General features: G+C 39.7%; 1 protein-coding gene across 8 annotated transcripts in view; it reads right to left on the bottom strand.

Annotated features, from left to right (window-relative positions):
- Positions 1-16820, bottom strand: part of LOC128694687 (metabotropic glutamate receptor) — a 111930-nt gene that overhangs the window by 36898 nt on the left and 58212 nt on the right. For 3 of the 8 annotated variants that reach the window (XM_053784922.2, XM_053784915.2, XM_053784919.2), the window contains 5 exons: positions 12945-13115; positions 12395-12583; positions 11183-11363; positions 8046-8150; positions 1481-4550 (listed from right to left, as the gene is read on the bottom strand). In XM_053784922.2, the coding sequence (XP_053640897.1) occupies positions 4426-4550; positions 8046-8150; positions 11183-11363; positions 12395-12583; positions 12945-13115 (771 nt within the window). In that variant the 3' untranslated portion in view covers positions 1481-4425. Of the gene's footprint in view, positions 1-1480; positions 4551-8045; positions 8151-11182; positions 11364-12394; positions 12584-12944; positions 13116-16820 lie in introns of those variants that run through there. The other 5 variants (XR_011393400.1, XR_011393399.1, XM_053784918.2 and 2 more) reach the window with 3 other exon arrangements.

The following is a 16820-nucleotide window of genomic DNA, read 5'->3' as shown; positions in this document are numbered from 1 at the left end:
TAGTGAAAAAAAAAGTGCACAGAAAAAATGTGATCAAGTGACTTTTGGATATAATGGAGAGAAGTACTAATGTAGTAGGTGTAATATTTTAGCTATCACTGCCCCTGGCGTAGTCAGTGTACAGTAGTTGGCTAAGAGCGCTGTCCCTGAACACCTATATTTAATCAGGGTACACGACTTACAGGTATTGTCCCTGATGATGTACGTGTAGTCAGGGTTCTCTAAGTCTTTATACAAAAAATAATAATAAAGGATTATATTTCAGGAATCTTGTTTTCTTGACCTTGTATTTATGTATTACAACTGGCTTTACAAGATTTCTTCTAATAATTTAAATGGATATGCTTAAACAATTTATATATTATGTACAATGCCTATGTACACATATAAACTATTTGCATGTGTGTATTATACAAGAGATCTCAAGTGAATATTAATTTAGAATATGGGAAGCTTTAAACAGAAGTCACTTCTACCTAACAGTGCATTGTACAAAAACATGCTTAAGTTAATTCATTAAATGACCTCCATTAACAGCTACCTTTACATGGTTAACAGGACAGAGCTGTCAACACCATGGTCTGTACTGGTTAGTTACCTATAACAAGGAAAGCCACAGCTGAGATGTACTGGCAGTGTCTGGAAGCTTAACTCCATCTCCCCTCACCTGGAAAGATCCACTCTTGGAGCTTCAGTTCAATGATGGGCAATGCATTTTTTCATATGATTTTAAAGAATAAATGGGAGGGGTCAGTGTTGTCCACCTTAAATCAGTCAGGTCAAGAAAACTTTAGTGTTCATGTACACCCTTGCACTCATGACTGCTTCAAGATTTCCTAATATGTCCTTTGTTATTTTTCTCCATTATCATAATCTTTCTAGGCAGCCTTTTTTTTTTTTATGTAACATTTCAGTATCTCCATGGGAAAGTGGAACAGAATTCGTCCATAAGCCATGTGTTGTACGAGGCAACTAAAATGCCGGGAGCAAGGAGCTAGTAACCCCTTCTCCTGTATACATTATTAAATGTAGCAGAAACTCTTTTTTTCCTTTTGGGCCACCCCACCTCAGTGGGATACTGTCAATGTGTTGAAAGATTTCAGTATGTGGGAAGAGGAAAATAACATTTCTAAAACTCCTGCGACTCTGTGCAAGCTCTTCATTTCTGTGCTAGGTTAAGGTATGAAGGTAGGTATGCTAAGGTCCCACCTCTAAAGCTATAATTTAAGGCCTCGCAATGTGAGGTGAAAGGACCTGCTGAAACTAGACATAACTAAAGAACTCAACATATCAAAATTCACCCTTCGTCTCAATTACCCAGCATATCTCAACATGTTGAACTTTGCTGAACTGCTTTATCTTTCTAAAGACTATTGTAACTGGCTTTCAAAAAATTTTTAGTCTAAAAAAAAATTCATTACTTTCACATGGTCTATTTGTTCATATGTCATTTTGTATAAACAAGGTTTTTAAGAAACTCTTTTATAAGTATTAGTTTTATTTCTTAATTTACACTATATTACATGACAATAGAAACCCATGTCAGCCATCATTACGAGGAAATAACCAACATGTAAATGTGTCTATGGTATCAAACATTCAGTATAACATGGTTATTACATAAGGCAACATCACTAGCACAACCAACGCCCTATTATTCCAAAAATATTCAATGTTAAGCATATCACCCATAAATACTATAGGCAGGCCCACTGACTATCAGTAGAAGAGTACTGCTGCCACTTGTAGAATATTCAACACTTTTGACATCAGGCCCACCTTGCACTGTTAGTGATAGTTTTAACATAATGAAATACTGATGATGATTGGGACTTTAGTATCACTGGTGATGGCAACATCTTTCAGCACTATCAGTAGTACAGTTGCACATAAGAATAGTCACCATATACAGCAAGTGACCTTGAGCACAGCACATCTGTTTTCACAAGCCTTATATAATGGTCTGGTGTTTGTTACACAGTACTATATAACAAAGTAGAATATCTTTTATGCCCACATATGAGCACACAATCTTTTCTGTGTGCACAATTTTTCATCGAGAGCATCCTATTTCAAATATTGCTAGTGTCGGTTTTATTTTTTGTTTGCAACATCTGTATAGCTGAAGTACCAGCAAGTTTTTTATTGTTTTATCTTGCAAATTCTTTCCCCACTTGAAGAAAACATTCACTATTATTCTCTAACTCACTTTCCATAATACCACAGGCATCATGGAGCAGTGTCGACCCACTAAACTTAACCTCTTCTCACCTTTCAGAGTTCTAGCACTAAACTTTCAAATCTGGCTAGCTGGTTTCCCTTAATCTCTTCAAAGATATTGCCTTGTTCATGCTCCAGCACATTAAATGCTACATATCACTCATGAACTCTGTTCTGGAGAGGCACCCAGAGAATAAATGGTGATTAATGTTTTCTTTGAGACACCCGTCTTCGTGAGAATCAGCAGTTGGAAAATAAATATAATAATTACAACACTTCTCCAATAAATGAAAGTACTGGCATTATTTATAGAGCAATTTTTAGTGCAAAGTCCATCATATGCTGAAAAGTACGCTGCTGTTTAAACACGCCAACAGTTCTCTAGTTTCATGGCAAATTGTAACCTGTTAGAAAATACAGTACACACAAAAGCCTAAATACAATTTTTCTACAAAAGGCAAGACTAACTTGATACTTAACATACCATACAAAAATACTATAATGCAAAGTTTTAGTGGTCAAACCAAAGATTCAAAATAAGATACTCATGTTTGTTTCCTCTGAACTGCACTATAATACTGGCATATTAAACTGTTAGCACAGGTTACTGCAGTAGAATCCTATTTTATTATACAAAGCAACCACGTAGTGGCAACTATTATCAATAAAAATAAGCATCATAAACAATTAAATACCTAAGAGCCAATGTTACTCAACAATAACCTGGCACAACAGATCAAGGTTTATTATTCAATCTAAAATTTAGCGCCTGTCAGTGTGTAGCCTAACTTAGGGGGGAAAAAAAAAACAGTAAATACCATCATAAATTAAAAAGTTTACTTATTTTTCTGCACAAACACCTTCACTGTAATTCCTGAAGTGAACAAAAAAAAAAACTGCTTCTTAGTCATTTGTAAATTTTTCCCATTAACTGCTACATGTAATGAAAATTTTTTGGTGGTAATGCACGAAACCTCTAGTATTAGTAATGGTAGAGACTTCTAGACATAGTAATAACAGAAGTGACCTTTAACTGTGATGGAGTAAGAAACATAACAGCTATGTCAGGAATTTTCAACCAAATACATAGATGGTAGTTACCTTATCAGTACTGGTGTTGACATGTACCTCTAACACAGGTGGTGGTGGTTGTGGTGGGAGGAACCCTTACCAAATACTAGTGGTTACAGAAACCTTCACCCAAACTGGCAATTTTATGGATTTCTAGAAACTCTGATGGTGGGAGTGGATTTCAAGCTCCAGTAAAGATGACTGATCTCCATGGATAGGAGTGGAAGGAATGCTCAGTAATATGAACGCACATCAAGCCAAGATATGGCACTTGCCAATAAAGAGAGACTGCCCCATTCTCGATAGTAGTACAGTGGAACCTCAGAAATCGAACTGCTCCCAACACAACCAATTATGTAAATGTATTTTTGTAAGTGCTTTTATAAGTGTATTTTTGAGGGTCTGAAATGGACTAATCTAATTTACATTATTCCTGATGGGAATAAATTCATTCGGTAAAGGCACTAACAGCCTTCTGGACTGAAGAAAGTTCGATATTTGAGGTTCCACTGTACCTCCTACAGACCTGTGAATACACAAGACCTTTTAAAACTTCTGATAACAGGGGTCAGGTAAATCATACAAAAGTGACAAACAGTTTATGTGACTATGTATGGTACTGGTACTTACACAGAATACTTATAACGGCCACAATAAATAACCTTTTTGTTAATGAGAATAACAATCTTCTGAAGACAGTTTTTTTTTTTATTAAAAAAGTTTAATGTACACTGTACTGTATATAAATATTCTGAAGAGTGTTTTATGACCTTACATGTTGAGTGCTAAGGCTGTCCATGTGGACCCCATTCTATGTATAAATATGTACTTGCATGATTTTCTCATAACCCTGCAGTCTAGTCACTTCCTTTAATCCAGCCAATTTATGCAACCTCAAATTTGAGCCTAGTGGGGGACCACAGCAAATGTTGTGATTATTACCTTTTGAATATTAATTGCCTTATGACTTGTGTATACTTCTGAAAGAGCTGATGCTAATGAAACCAAGGAGCATTTAGAAAGTTGGCTGTGGTAGGAATCATTAACATTAACTTAAATATTTGCTGTTGGTATAGGTTCAATAGCGTCAAAAAAATTATTACTATATACTGTACCTTCGGATACTTTCACACTTCAGTACATCATACCAGTATGGGCATGGGAACGGAACAAATAGAAATTTGGGTTTCCAGAGAGGGTGAAGTGTGGTGCAGGCGGGTCTATACTAGCGTATACACCATCATCTGTACGGCTCATACCTGCAACATAGATTCATTGCAATGACTGCTCATTTAATTTTTCTACAAGTGAATCCATGAGTAAAGTTTAATATAATGATTATGAAATAAGTTGCCATGCATAGCAATATTCTTTGACCAGCATTTCAAGCTCTCTTGTAGGAGACAAAGAATGTTATCCATGGAGGCAATAAAGGGGAATGTGTAAGAGTATAGCAGTACCAACACTTGTATAGGTGTGAAGCACTGGTTGTGAATCCTGCAACGAGAAAGAGGTTGGAGGCAGTGGAGATCTGTCCGAGGGCAATGTGTGGTGTAAATATTATGCAGAGAATTTGCAGTTTGTTGATTAGGCTAAAATACAGGGTTACTAAAAGCATTATCCAAAGGGCTGAGGAGAGGCTGTCGAGGTGGTTTGGACATTAGAGAGAAAGGAGCAAGGTAGGATGACTTGTGTGTATAAATCAAGTGGAGGAAAGGCAGGGTAGAGGTCACCCTTGGAAAGGTTGAAGGGATAGGGTAAAGATTTTGTAAGTGTTAGAAAGGAGTGAAGACAGACGGTTGTTTGAAGGGGCATATGAACTGATGTTCTGGTAAACTTCTATCAAGACAGTAATAGTGAGCGACGGGGAAAGATTCTTTCCCCCCCCCCTTTTTTTTTTGGTGGGGGGGTCACCCTGCCACAGTGGGGGATGGCCAGTGTGTTAAAAAATACATACCGTGCACAGAAGAACGAGTAAATGCTTGATATACTGAATAAATTTAAACTTTTGAAGAATGGGAGAGTGTGATGTCTAGCACTTGCTTTAGTGATCATACAGTACCTAAGTTACTATTGGTTTTAGATGATTTGCTGTAACAGATTCATGGGCACAAATACCATAGGTGAAGTAAGGATAGACTAGAGTAATACAGAGTAAGTAATGTTGATTTTTCTGGATATGTGCTACAAGCAAGTGATTAAAATTAAATTGCTGTCAGAGTATAGACCTGAGAATTTTCCCTAATTTTGACTTATAATGAATGAAATCATTTATCATTATAATGAACTGTACATATTTAGCTCTTCTGAAAGCAGGTGGAATAGTTTTGGAGTGGTTGATGTGTTTATTCAATACATCTAAGCATGAAAGAAAAGGTGTCTCAGAATTGGCAGAAAGCATGTGTAGCCTCTATGTATAAGGAAAAAGGAGAAAAGATCGTGCAAAAAAAAATATATGGAAATTGGCCTATTCAGTACACCAAATAAAGTCAAGTTTTAGTGGCAGAAAGTAAGACTGCAGAGAAACAAGGACAACTTGAGAAGGGTAGAGGGTGTGTAAACCAACTATTTACATTGGTATTGCTTTTTTTTTTTTTTTTTTTTATTTTATTTTAGCCCTGACACATTATGAGAGATGCAGTAACTGATGTTACTGCATCTAACAGGCTGTCCCCTCTACCTGGCCTACTTTGTTCTCATACGAGTTCTCGCCTTCAAAAAGGCACTACATAAAGTTAATGCAGAGAGACCAGAAGCATCCTAGAGTGAAGATATCCCAACAATAACATGAAAAACTCTTCCAACAAGATATCATGGGGCAGATCTCACAAACTTAAGACACCAAGCAGGAGAGAAAATGATAACTGCAAAGATGCCTTCAGACATAACGGAAGGGATAGACTCAGAAGTGTCCTTGTTTGCAGATGATGCGAAGTTAATGAGAAGAATCAAATCGGATGAGGATCAGGCAGGACTACAAAGAGACCTGGACAGGCTACAAGCCTGGTCCAGCAACTGGCTCCTTGAATTTAACCCTACCAAATGCAAAGTCATGAAGATTGGGGAAGGGCAAAGAAGACCGCAGACACAATATAGTTTAGATGGCCAAAGACTGCAAACCTCACTCAAGGAAAAAGATCTGGGGGTGAGCATAACACCGAGCATATCTCCTGAGGTGCACGTCAATCAGATAACTGCTGCAGCATACGGGCGCCTGGCAAACCTACGGATAGCGTTCCGATACCTCAGTAAGGTTTCGTTTAAGACTCTGTATACCATTTACGTCAGGCCCATACTGGAGTATGCAGCACCAGTTTGGAATCCACACCTAGTCAAGCACGTCAAGAAATTAGAGAAAGTGCAAAGGTTTGCAACAAGACTAGTCCCAGAGCTACGGGGATTGTCCTACGAAGAAAGGTTGAGGGAAATCGGCCTGACGACACTAGAGGACAGGAGGGTCGGGGAGACATGATAACGACATATAAAATACTGCGCGGAATAGACAAGGTGGACAAAGACGGGATGTTTCAGAGAAGGGACACAGACACAAGAGGTCACAATTGGAAGTTGAAGACTCAGATGAATCAAAGGGATGTTAGGAAGTATTTCTTCAGTCATAGAGTAGTCAGGCCATGGAATAGCCTAGAAAGTGACGTAGTGGAGGTGGGAACCATACATAGTTTTAAGGCGAGGTATGATAGAGCTCATGGGGCAGGGAGAGAGAGGACCTAGTAGCAATCAGCGAAGAGGCAGGGCCAGGAGCTGTGACTCGACCCCTGCAACCACAAATAGGCGAGTACAAATAGGCGAGTACATGTAATTCCACACAAAAAGGGTCACAACTTTGAACATGCTAATTGAACCACAAGAATACACTTAATGAATTTAAAGTACAGTACAGGGGTGGCCAAGCTGTAATTTGCATTCTCATTCAATGTGGCTCAGAAGCAGCAAACATAGATATCTTATCTCATGACCTGCACTCAATAAGCAAATGTGCAACTCCATGCCACATCTGGTATAGTACAAACATAAGAACCATGGTAAACTAAAATCTGCTAAGTAATGTATTCTGTAGTCATCAGTATACAGTACAATACATCAAATAAAAATTACAGTTCTCTAAATTTAGTATTAATTTAGCAGTACTATTAACTAGGACAATTATAAAAGCTGTTAAAGATCAAACAAACTAATTAAAATTATGGTTTATTAAATAAATTATCAGCCTGATATATGAATAGTTATACAGTTCTACAATACATTAAATAGAAGTTGAGGGTTGTAAAAAAAAAAAAAAAAAAAAAAAAAAAAAAAAAAAAAAAAAAAAAAAAAAAAAAAAAAAAAAAAAAAAAAAAAAAAAGTTGTACTATATTAAGATTAAAAGTATCCCACTTCAGAATAAGTGAACAATTCCAACTATCCAATACATGAAAAAAAATTAAATACCAGGGTAAACCTTTGCTGAACTTCAGTATTTCACAATTGTCAGTATTATAATCATAACTAAGCACTAAACCCATAAGGGTTGTACAGTGCTGCATTATTGTCAGGAAGTACTGTACCTCTGTCAACAATGTTTCAATATCAGTAGTGTTACCAGGCCAAGAGATGTCCAAAGTTACACGAGTTTTCAAAACCATCAGTAGTAAGTAAATCACTGGTGCTTCAGTCTGTACTAGTTCCTGCATCATGTCAGCATAAGTCATGTCAGCAGAAGTCACAGCAGATAGTGAAGAAAACCATAGAAATACCTTGAGAGTAGTGGTGATAATAGTGTAGTGCAGGCCAATAGTAGGGTGCAGGTGGTGGAGGCTGTGGGTGGGGAAGAGGAAGAAGAGCCCCATATCTGTAGCGACCTGAAATGTATGTGGCAGCATACAAATGAGTTGCTGTGCAAATCTAGTTCAAACGAGTCAACAGTTTCAAATGGCCTGTAACTGTGTGAAGTACAAGAGTTGAACATTTTAATACGATTTTCTAAACACCTAATTTTCTTTAAATTGACAGCAGTCTTCCACAAAGGCAGGGTGACCCACAGAAGAGAGCACATTTGGCATCATATTCTTTCAATCGCCATCTTTCCAGAAGTGTGCTGACATCACAATCTTATCCTCCAACTGCAACATCTCCCCACACTGCTTCAGGGTGTAGGCATTGCCCTTTCCACCTTCAGACTAAGTCCAGCTAACTAGCTTTTCCCCAAGTCCCTTCATAAAAGTTACCTTGCTCATATTCCAACAGCACCTCCATTGAAAACCATATTTCTCCATTAACTCCTAAATATCTAGGTTTTATATAATTTAAACCTAAATACAGTGGACCCCCGACTTGCGATATTAATCTGTTCCTGAGAGCACATCGTAAGACGAAATTATCGTAAGTCAAATTAATTTTCCCCACAAGAAATAATGGAAATCAAGTTAATCCGTTCAAGACACCCGAAAGTATGAAAAAAAGTTTTTTACCACATGAAATATACATTTTCCTACACAAAAATAAGGATACATTCACAATATATATTCTGCATGTACTAGTGTACTAAATGAATAAATGGCACTTACCTTTATTGAAGATGTAGTGATGAGACACTGTCCTGGGAGTGCATTTTCCTCCTGAGTAATGTAGGTCCTGTTTGGCATTTTCTTCCAGAACAGGCCTCATCACACTGTGTATGCCACTACGATTCTTAAATCTCTCAAACCAACCTTTGCTGGAGTTAAATTCACCAATATGAGCACTAGTTCCAGGTATTTTTTCCCGTTCACCTGGGTGTTAGTGACTGGTGTGGGTCGCATCCTGGGGGACAATATTAAGGACCCCAATGGAAATAAGTAAGACAGTCCTCAATGACACACTGACTTTCTTGGGTTATCCTGGGTGGCTAACCCTCTGGGGTCAATTGTTTCTCGATATTCTCAATAAGCCACACCAATAACAGTCTCCACATCTTCGAGTAGTACAGCTGGCCGTGGTGCAGCAGCAGCAGCAGACCATGGTGCAGCAGCAGCAGACTGTGGTGCAGCAGCAGCTGACCGTGGTGCAGCAGCTGATGGTGGTATGATAGTATTTCTCACCCTTTTTACCACAGGGTTGGCCCTAGAAGCTTTCTTTGGACCAATGGTGGCTTACTTAGCAGTTACAAGCACTAAAAACACGAATACAAAATTTATCGAATGTATGCATGGAACTGTCTACCCTGGCTTGTAAATGTCACACTAGCTCAGCCAAGGCTCAGGCCAGAGACGCATGGACGCGTACGGGACGAATGATGCAAGTCGAGTTTTTCAACATATGTCGGGGTCAAATTATTATGCTGACAAGCATCATAAGTCAGTTTTAATGTAGGTTGAGGGCATTGTAGTCAGGGGTCCACTGTACAGCTATAAAATGAAAAACACTGGGTCCACATACCAGGAATACAAAAAAAAACTTAAAATTCTTCATACCTAATACAGTATTTCTGTGTATTAGCTAATAGCACTAAGTTAATAATAATTAAATTAAATTTTTTATTTCCTGTGAGCACTACGAAGAGGTTACAGTATACGTACATATATAATTTGATCTATAACTTGATACAAATGTAGGCATAGAAGAAGCCACTAATTATGCAATGCATTTGGGACAAACTAATCACAAGGCTTACATATTACTGTACTTAAATCCTGACCTATATTTAAAACAGCCAAGTATAATTCACTATAATTGCAAATACTACAAGACAGGTTGTAAACTCGTCAACTACAGATAAATTACAAAGAATTTATATCAGTTTAGTGACTGGCATTTTATGGAGTGATTGAAATGAAGTGGTGAAATCAAAGCATGGGAATTTACAGACAGTTAATGGATATAGCATTTACATGATATTTAATAGGCTTTTAACATTATTAGGCAAGATGCTGTCAATGGGGAACTTTTGGCATTTTCAGGAAGAAGGTTCAAAATTTTTGGGCCATTAATTTGCATGGAGTTTTTGAACAGGTTGATACATACAAGTGGAATGTCAGAGATACTTGTTCCTTGTATTGTGTCTGTGTTCTTTTGCAGCTCTCCAGACAGACTGAGCTCTTTTTTTAATTTTTTTGAGTCAAGCTGATACAATAAATTACCAGGTGCAGCAATTACTAGCTTCTCTAGCAATGTGAGAAGTTTTTCAGCCTGACTCATTAAGTGCAGTATAGGATGCTGCACTTTAGTCAATTTACAATATTATCTGTCCTCTTGCAGAGTAAAAGATGCCACTGCCAGGCACAAGTTGAAAACAAAGTATAAGAAGCAAATTGTTGCAAAATGCATTTAAGTGAGATTCAATTCAATTTATGCTGTGAAAAGCATTCTGATGCTTAAGTTTTTCCTTGCTAATACTTATCACAAATTCCTATAGGATATTTGGGCAGCAAAAGCAGTGTGTACTCCTGGCTGTCCCCCCCCCCCCAACTAAACCCTTTCATATCACTGCTAGAAACACTAGAAATATGACACTTAACCAGGATCAGATACATAAATTTTGATTCATTAAGCTTCCTAAAAGCTTTAGCTCTTATTATGTGGGTTAGACAAGAATTCCCAGAGCTTGCTTTTCAATCACTGAAATGTCAATCAAATTCAAACTTAAAAGGCATTCACATGCAAGAAAATTTAGAGTTTTATAATGCTAAATTACTTGTAAAAGGCTTAGTAAAGTGGCTAGCCACTGCAAATTTTAATACAGTTTCCAGCAGTGACGAGAAGAATTTCATGGAACTATTCAGATTCGTTATTTCAGCAAGACTATAAATCAATAAAAATTTACATTTATTAGTATTTACACTTCAGCTTGTCAAAAAGATGAAGTGTCATTTGCTTACCCCCAGCCAATTGTTTCCAAACAAACCACTCAACATACCTGGTATTCTAGTTTTGTAAAGTGAGGTAGCTGGTGCAAGCAGGTCCTTAGGAGGCTTGATGGGCTTGAAAAGGAAGAAAGAAGGGGAGTAACGTGCACCACCAGAGATGGTAGATAGCTGATCATCCTGGTCTTCACGGAACACACCTTCCTTCCCAACTGCTGCTAGTTGCCGTCCCTGCTGGTTGAGATAATAGTGTAACAACCCATATCTGTGTAATTACACATTGAATACCCACTATCTAAATTAATTGAGGCTCATATGAAAGCCAAGTGTCTGGAAAGTAAATTGTTAGATGTTAGCATAACTTATGCCTGGATCTTACAAACTGTGAGATTAATTGCACTAACCTGTTTGTTTTTGTGGATGAGAAAGTGCCTCTCGAGCAAACTGTTATACATATTTAAAAGCCTTGTTGCATTTTACCATTCATGCAATTTTTTATTCCTATTTTGTAATACATATATATTTGATTAACAAAAGCAGCACTTATTAAAACAAACAGAACATATTTGTGCACAATTTGATTAACTCAAAATTAAAAAAGTCACAATTTTAATACAAAATAAAACAAAGATTAATACGTACCTTGCTACCTCTGACCTTCAGTATATCAGCGATCCTTTTAACCCGTAAAAGGTCCAAACGTATATATACGTTTTTACCGCTAGTGCCCCAAACATATATATACATATACAGTGGACCCCCGCATAACGATTACCTCCGAATGCGACCAATTATGTAAGTGTATTTATGCAAGTGCGTTTGTACGTGTATGTTTGGGGGTCTGAAATGGACTAATCTACTTCACAATATTTCTTATGGGAACAAATTCGGTCAGTACTGGCACCTGAACATACTTCTGGAGTGAAAAAATATCGTTAAACGGGGGTCCACTGTATATACATTTTGTGTCATACATTTAACATTGCCACGATAAGCCCGAGCCGCCTAGACATGAGAGAATGGGTGTGCGCACTCATTGTGTGCCATATTAAAATAATTGGGGATGCCTGGGTACCATATGCTCTTTTTTCCTATTTAAAACACTTTTCTCAAAAAATTTGGGGCACTATGGTAGATAACGTACATACACGTTTGGACCGTTTACGGGTTAACAACCAACCCCCAATTTCTGTTACCACTAATCACTAACTTTACTACTGACTTCTCAGTGCAGTCCCTGTTACTATTGATAAGTCATCACTGACCTTTGGTATGAACATGACTATGAAGACGACAGTAGCAGTGGCAACAATGCCAAAACCGAGGCATGCTGGCTGGTGGGGTGGAGGAAGGATGAGACCAGCCAAAGTCCAAGCCAACCAGAGCGGCAGAACCAAACCCAGAGCTGCTCCTATGTATGCTGCTTCACGGTAGTTTTCACGGATCCCACGGCACTATTGTAATGGTAAAACGGTGTCTAAAAATATGACCTATGGAGCTTGAATTTACCATATGTGATACTACCATATGAGCAAATGAATACTGTGGATCACTTTAATAGTTAATTCAAAGATGGTCTGCAAATGATACCTTATTTTTCCAAAATTATTGCATTAAACACTGTTATGCATGTATACAATGGCAAACATTAACTTGGAATAACCCAATAATACTAAATACAGTACAGCAATTTATTTCAAAATATAGGCACAGTATATATAACTGAACACAAGCTTAGCTCTACTCCTGTAGCTACAAAAATGTACAGTAATTACACATACTTAAAGGATGTTTGAAGCAAGCAGCAAACCTCACCTTAATAGCTAGTGCAGCAACAGAAATAATGAGTATGATGACATAAATGAGGGAGAGGAGGAAGTGCCTGTAAGGCGCAAGGCAAGACTGGTGGAGTTCTCCAGTGTCATGGTCCCGTGTAACAGTCACCCCTGCTGGCTGGGACCACTGCCACTGGATGTTGATGCTCACCTGCCAACACCCATACCAAATTACTTAAAACAACTATTTAGTCTCCTCCTATTCCCTTTCTTACAGCACAGCCAGTTATTACACCCTCAAACTGTAATAATGCCTAAAACACATTAACCCTCGCAGTGGCTATCCTGCAGATCTACGTTATTGATGCCAGGGGTCCCTCGCGCACATGCAAGTTTCGAGCATAGCTCCTTCACATTAGCCGAGTCTTAAATTTTGGCCTAGATACGAGAGAATGGGTCTGAAGTGTGCGGTATCAAAAAAATCCTACTCTATGCAGCGATTGATGGGAAAAACAAAACTGAGCTTGTGTTTGGTGTAAAACAGCACCTTTGAGGTGTTCTCTCAAATGGTCTTTATGGTATCATTTGACAGAATGGAAGATTTATTACTAAAAGAGAATTTTGAATGGTTTCTGGACCAGAAACCATTCAAAATATTCAATTTTTGTCAATATTCCAAAGGACAGGTAAGGTTTCTCTACATATCCATCCCCCCCCCCCCCCAAGTCTGTTTTATGGAATTTTATTAGATCTCAATTATTGGGACACTGGAAACCATGGCCAATTAGTCCTGGTTATTTTTTTTTATTATCACACTGGCCGATTCCCACCAGGGCAGGGTGGCCCGAAAAAGAAAAACTTTCACCATCATTCACTCCATCACTGTCTTGCCAGAAGGGTGCTTTACACTACAGTTTTTAAACTGCAACATTAACACCCCTCCTTTATTTATTTAATGTCTTTGCAAACAGTACATTGAGATTTTGTATTTACAATAGTGGGTTGCAGTGCAAAGAGAGCCTCTATTATGCCTAGGCATTATGGGCCAACTTAACATTATTGACTTACAGACTACTTAACACTAAGGATTATATCGTAGTTGTACAGTAGATTATTAATAAGTGAACCAAAATTTGTACAAGACAGAAGATCTATACATATATTCAAAAATGCTTTGTGAAAATGATTCAATTATATTCCTGTCAACAATGGATAAAAGGTTCAAAGTGACTGTTGAAGTTATAATGTGGGAGTACATAAGTATGTGTGTACTGAGTATTTAGCATTTAGTCTAAATACAATAGAGGAATTCTTTACTTTTTTGTGATGAATTGAAAATGGAAGTGTAATAAAGGAAAGGCCTATGAACAGGATTAATGAACAGAGGAAATGTTTCAGTGCCTGGAGTGTCTAGTGTTTATTTTGGGGCATTTTTAACCCCTTCCCTGTCCATGCTGTAATACTATGGGTTTGAGGTCAGTCCATACCGTAGTACTATGCAATGAGCTCGGCTCACTCAGATAAGCTGTGAGCAGTAAATCTGGGCCTAGATACGAGAGAATGGGTCATCCTCTTCAAGGGGGGCTCCTTGGCGTGGTGAAGAGGCTCTTGGTCTGAGGAATTAGACCTATCGGTCTTCTTCCTCAGACCGAACCTAATTACCCCCCAATCTCCCCTCCCCTATCCCATCCTCCCCATCCTTTTTCCTTTCCTCCTCCTCCTCCCCACCCCTCCCTTTTGCCCTTCCTCTTTTTGTCCTTTGGGATTTCTCCCACAGGCGCGCTAGTTCCTAGGTAGGGGAAAGGATACCGGGGTCCATCCCATTCCGTTGAGGTTCTTAGCGGTGGCGTAGTTTGCCGTGGAATCTGGATCGCCTGGGGATGTCCCGATCCCTCTCCGGTATCCCGGAGTAGCTTTGGGTGTCTTTCGGGCGACGAGTGTATCTCTGGAAGCCACCTTTCGGATTCCAGGGGTGGTGGCCGAAGGAGGTATGCTTTGTGGCGGATATCCGGCCGCCCTCTCTTTTGTCCACCGAGGTAGCTCGGCAGATGTGAGGTTGCTATCCCGGATTGTTAGTTTACTAGCATGATGGGTAGGGTATGGCACGGGTTCCATGCTGCATCTGCGCTACTTGCGGTGCTGAGGTCCTCTTGGGCGCGGAGGGAGATTTCTGGCCCTTTCATTCCTCCTAGGAACTATCCCTCCCCGGTCCCCCCTTTTTTTTTCTTTTTTTTATTTTATTTTCTTTTCTTCTTTCTTTTTTTTTCTTAAAAACAAAAAGAAAGAAGTAACCTAACCATGGCAGCCCTAGTCCATGAACCTGGTACCCCCGGGCCCCTTCTTGATACCGCACCCCGTTCTGACCCCGCCTCGTCTTTGGACCACTCTTCAGACATTCCTCATGCCTCTGTACCTATTGCCGGTGCTGTTTCCTCACCCGCTTCAGGTACTGAGGCCTCGACTGACTCCTTCGATTTATCGGACCTTCGCTCTCCTCTGACTATGCTTCCGGCCTCTCCCTCTATGGTGCGGCAATTTTCAAATCGCCGACCCGTTCCACGTCGGACCAACTCTGGTCCCACGCCTAAACGCCAACGACAATTACCTGCTGATGATACTTCTCCACCTTCTCGTTCTTCTCAGAAACGATCGACACGTCCTTCACTACCTTTCCACGCTCAGTTTCAGACTGAACAGTGGACTAAATTCTTCACTTTACGACCAACTTCCTCTACTGCCTATCTTTCTGACCATAGTATTGGCAAGGCACTCCTACGCCATGTTGGTAAAGATATTTCTTTTCATGCTCTTAAGAGCGGTACGCGCATCATTACCGTACAGAATGCTACCCAGGCTCATGAGCTCTCTCGTCTTTCCCATATCGATACTGTTCCTGTCACTCTTGAAAAACATCATTCCCTCAATTCTTGTAGTGGTACCGTCATTCTGCCCCATACCATAGTTCAACAAAATTTCCAGACATGTGGCACTGACATTCTAGAACAGCTGGAACTCCAAGATCTCCCAATCCTCAAGGTAGACACTTACGTTCTTCCTGCCCGTGGGCGGAGACGATACCCTAGCAATGTGGCTCGTTTAACTTTTGACAGCCGAGAACTCCCATCCTCAGTTTATATAGCAGGACATCGGTTACAAGTTCGAAAGGTGATCCCTACACCACAACAGTGTAGAAATTGCTGGCGATTTGGCCATCCAGCGAAATATTGCAGATCTATCGCCGAATGCCCAGTCTGTGGTGCCGATGACCATTCTAGTACGTCTTGCAATCGATCTCCCTCTTGCCTTAACTGTCATGAGGCTCACCCTTCGTACTCTCGCCGTTGTCAGGTCTATTTAAACGAGCGGGAAATCCGTTACCTCAAAGAGACAGAAGGTCTCCCTTATGCCATGGCAGTTTCTCATCTCCGCCTCCAAGGGAGACTCCCACGTGTTTCTTATTCCCGTGTTTCAAAACGTCCCCCCACTTCTGGTATCCCATCTTCTACACCCACCTCTGTGGTTACCTCTCCCATAATCACTCCTGTATCTAATCCTTTTGCTGTCCTCGGCTCAGACGTCCCTACTTCAACGCCTCAGTCTAATCTCGCTTCTTCGAGTTCTCTCTCACAAGCCTCAGTATCGACGAGACCTCGTACGACACCTCCTCCCAATCGTCCCTCTACTTCTCAAAAGTCAAAAAAAGGTCCGTTAACACCTCCTACCCATCTTCCACCTCCTCATTTTACCCTCCCTGTCTCTGTCCCTGGTTCTTCCCCTCTCACTGGCTCAGTTACAAGTGCAGAGGTTCACCCTCCTCCTCGTAATGTACCTTCCTCCCCTGTTCCCTCCCAAGTTTCTTCCTCTTCTGCCACCTCCCAGGTTCCTGCCTCTTCTGTCCCCTGCCACGCTTCTCCAG

This window comes from Cherax quadricarinatus, chromosome 51 (assembly GCF_038502225.1).
Source record: "Cherax quadricarinatus isolate ZL_2023a chromosome 51, ASM3850222v1, whole genome shotgun sequence".
Lineage (NCBI taxonomy): Eukaryota > Metazoa > Arthropoda > Malacostraca > Decapoda > Parastacidae > Cherax > Cherax quadricarinatus.
This window is presented reverse-complemented; position numbering and strand designations above follow the sequence as displayed.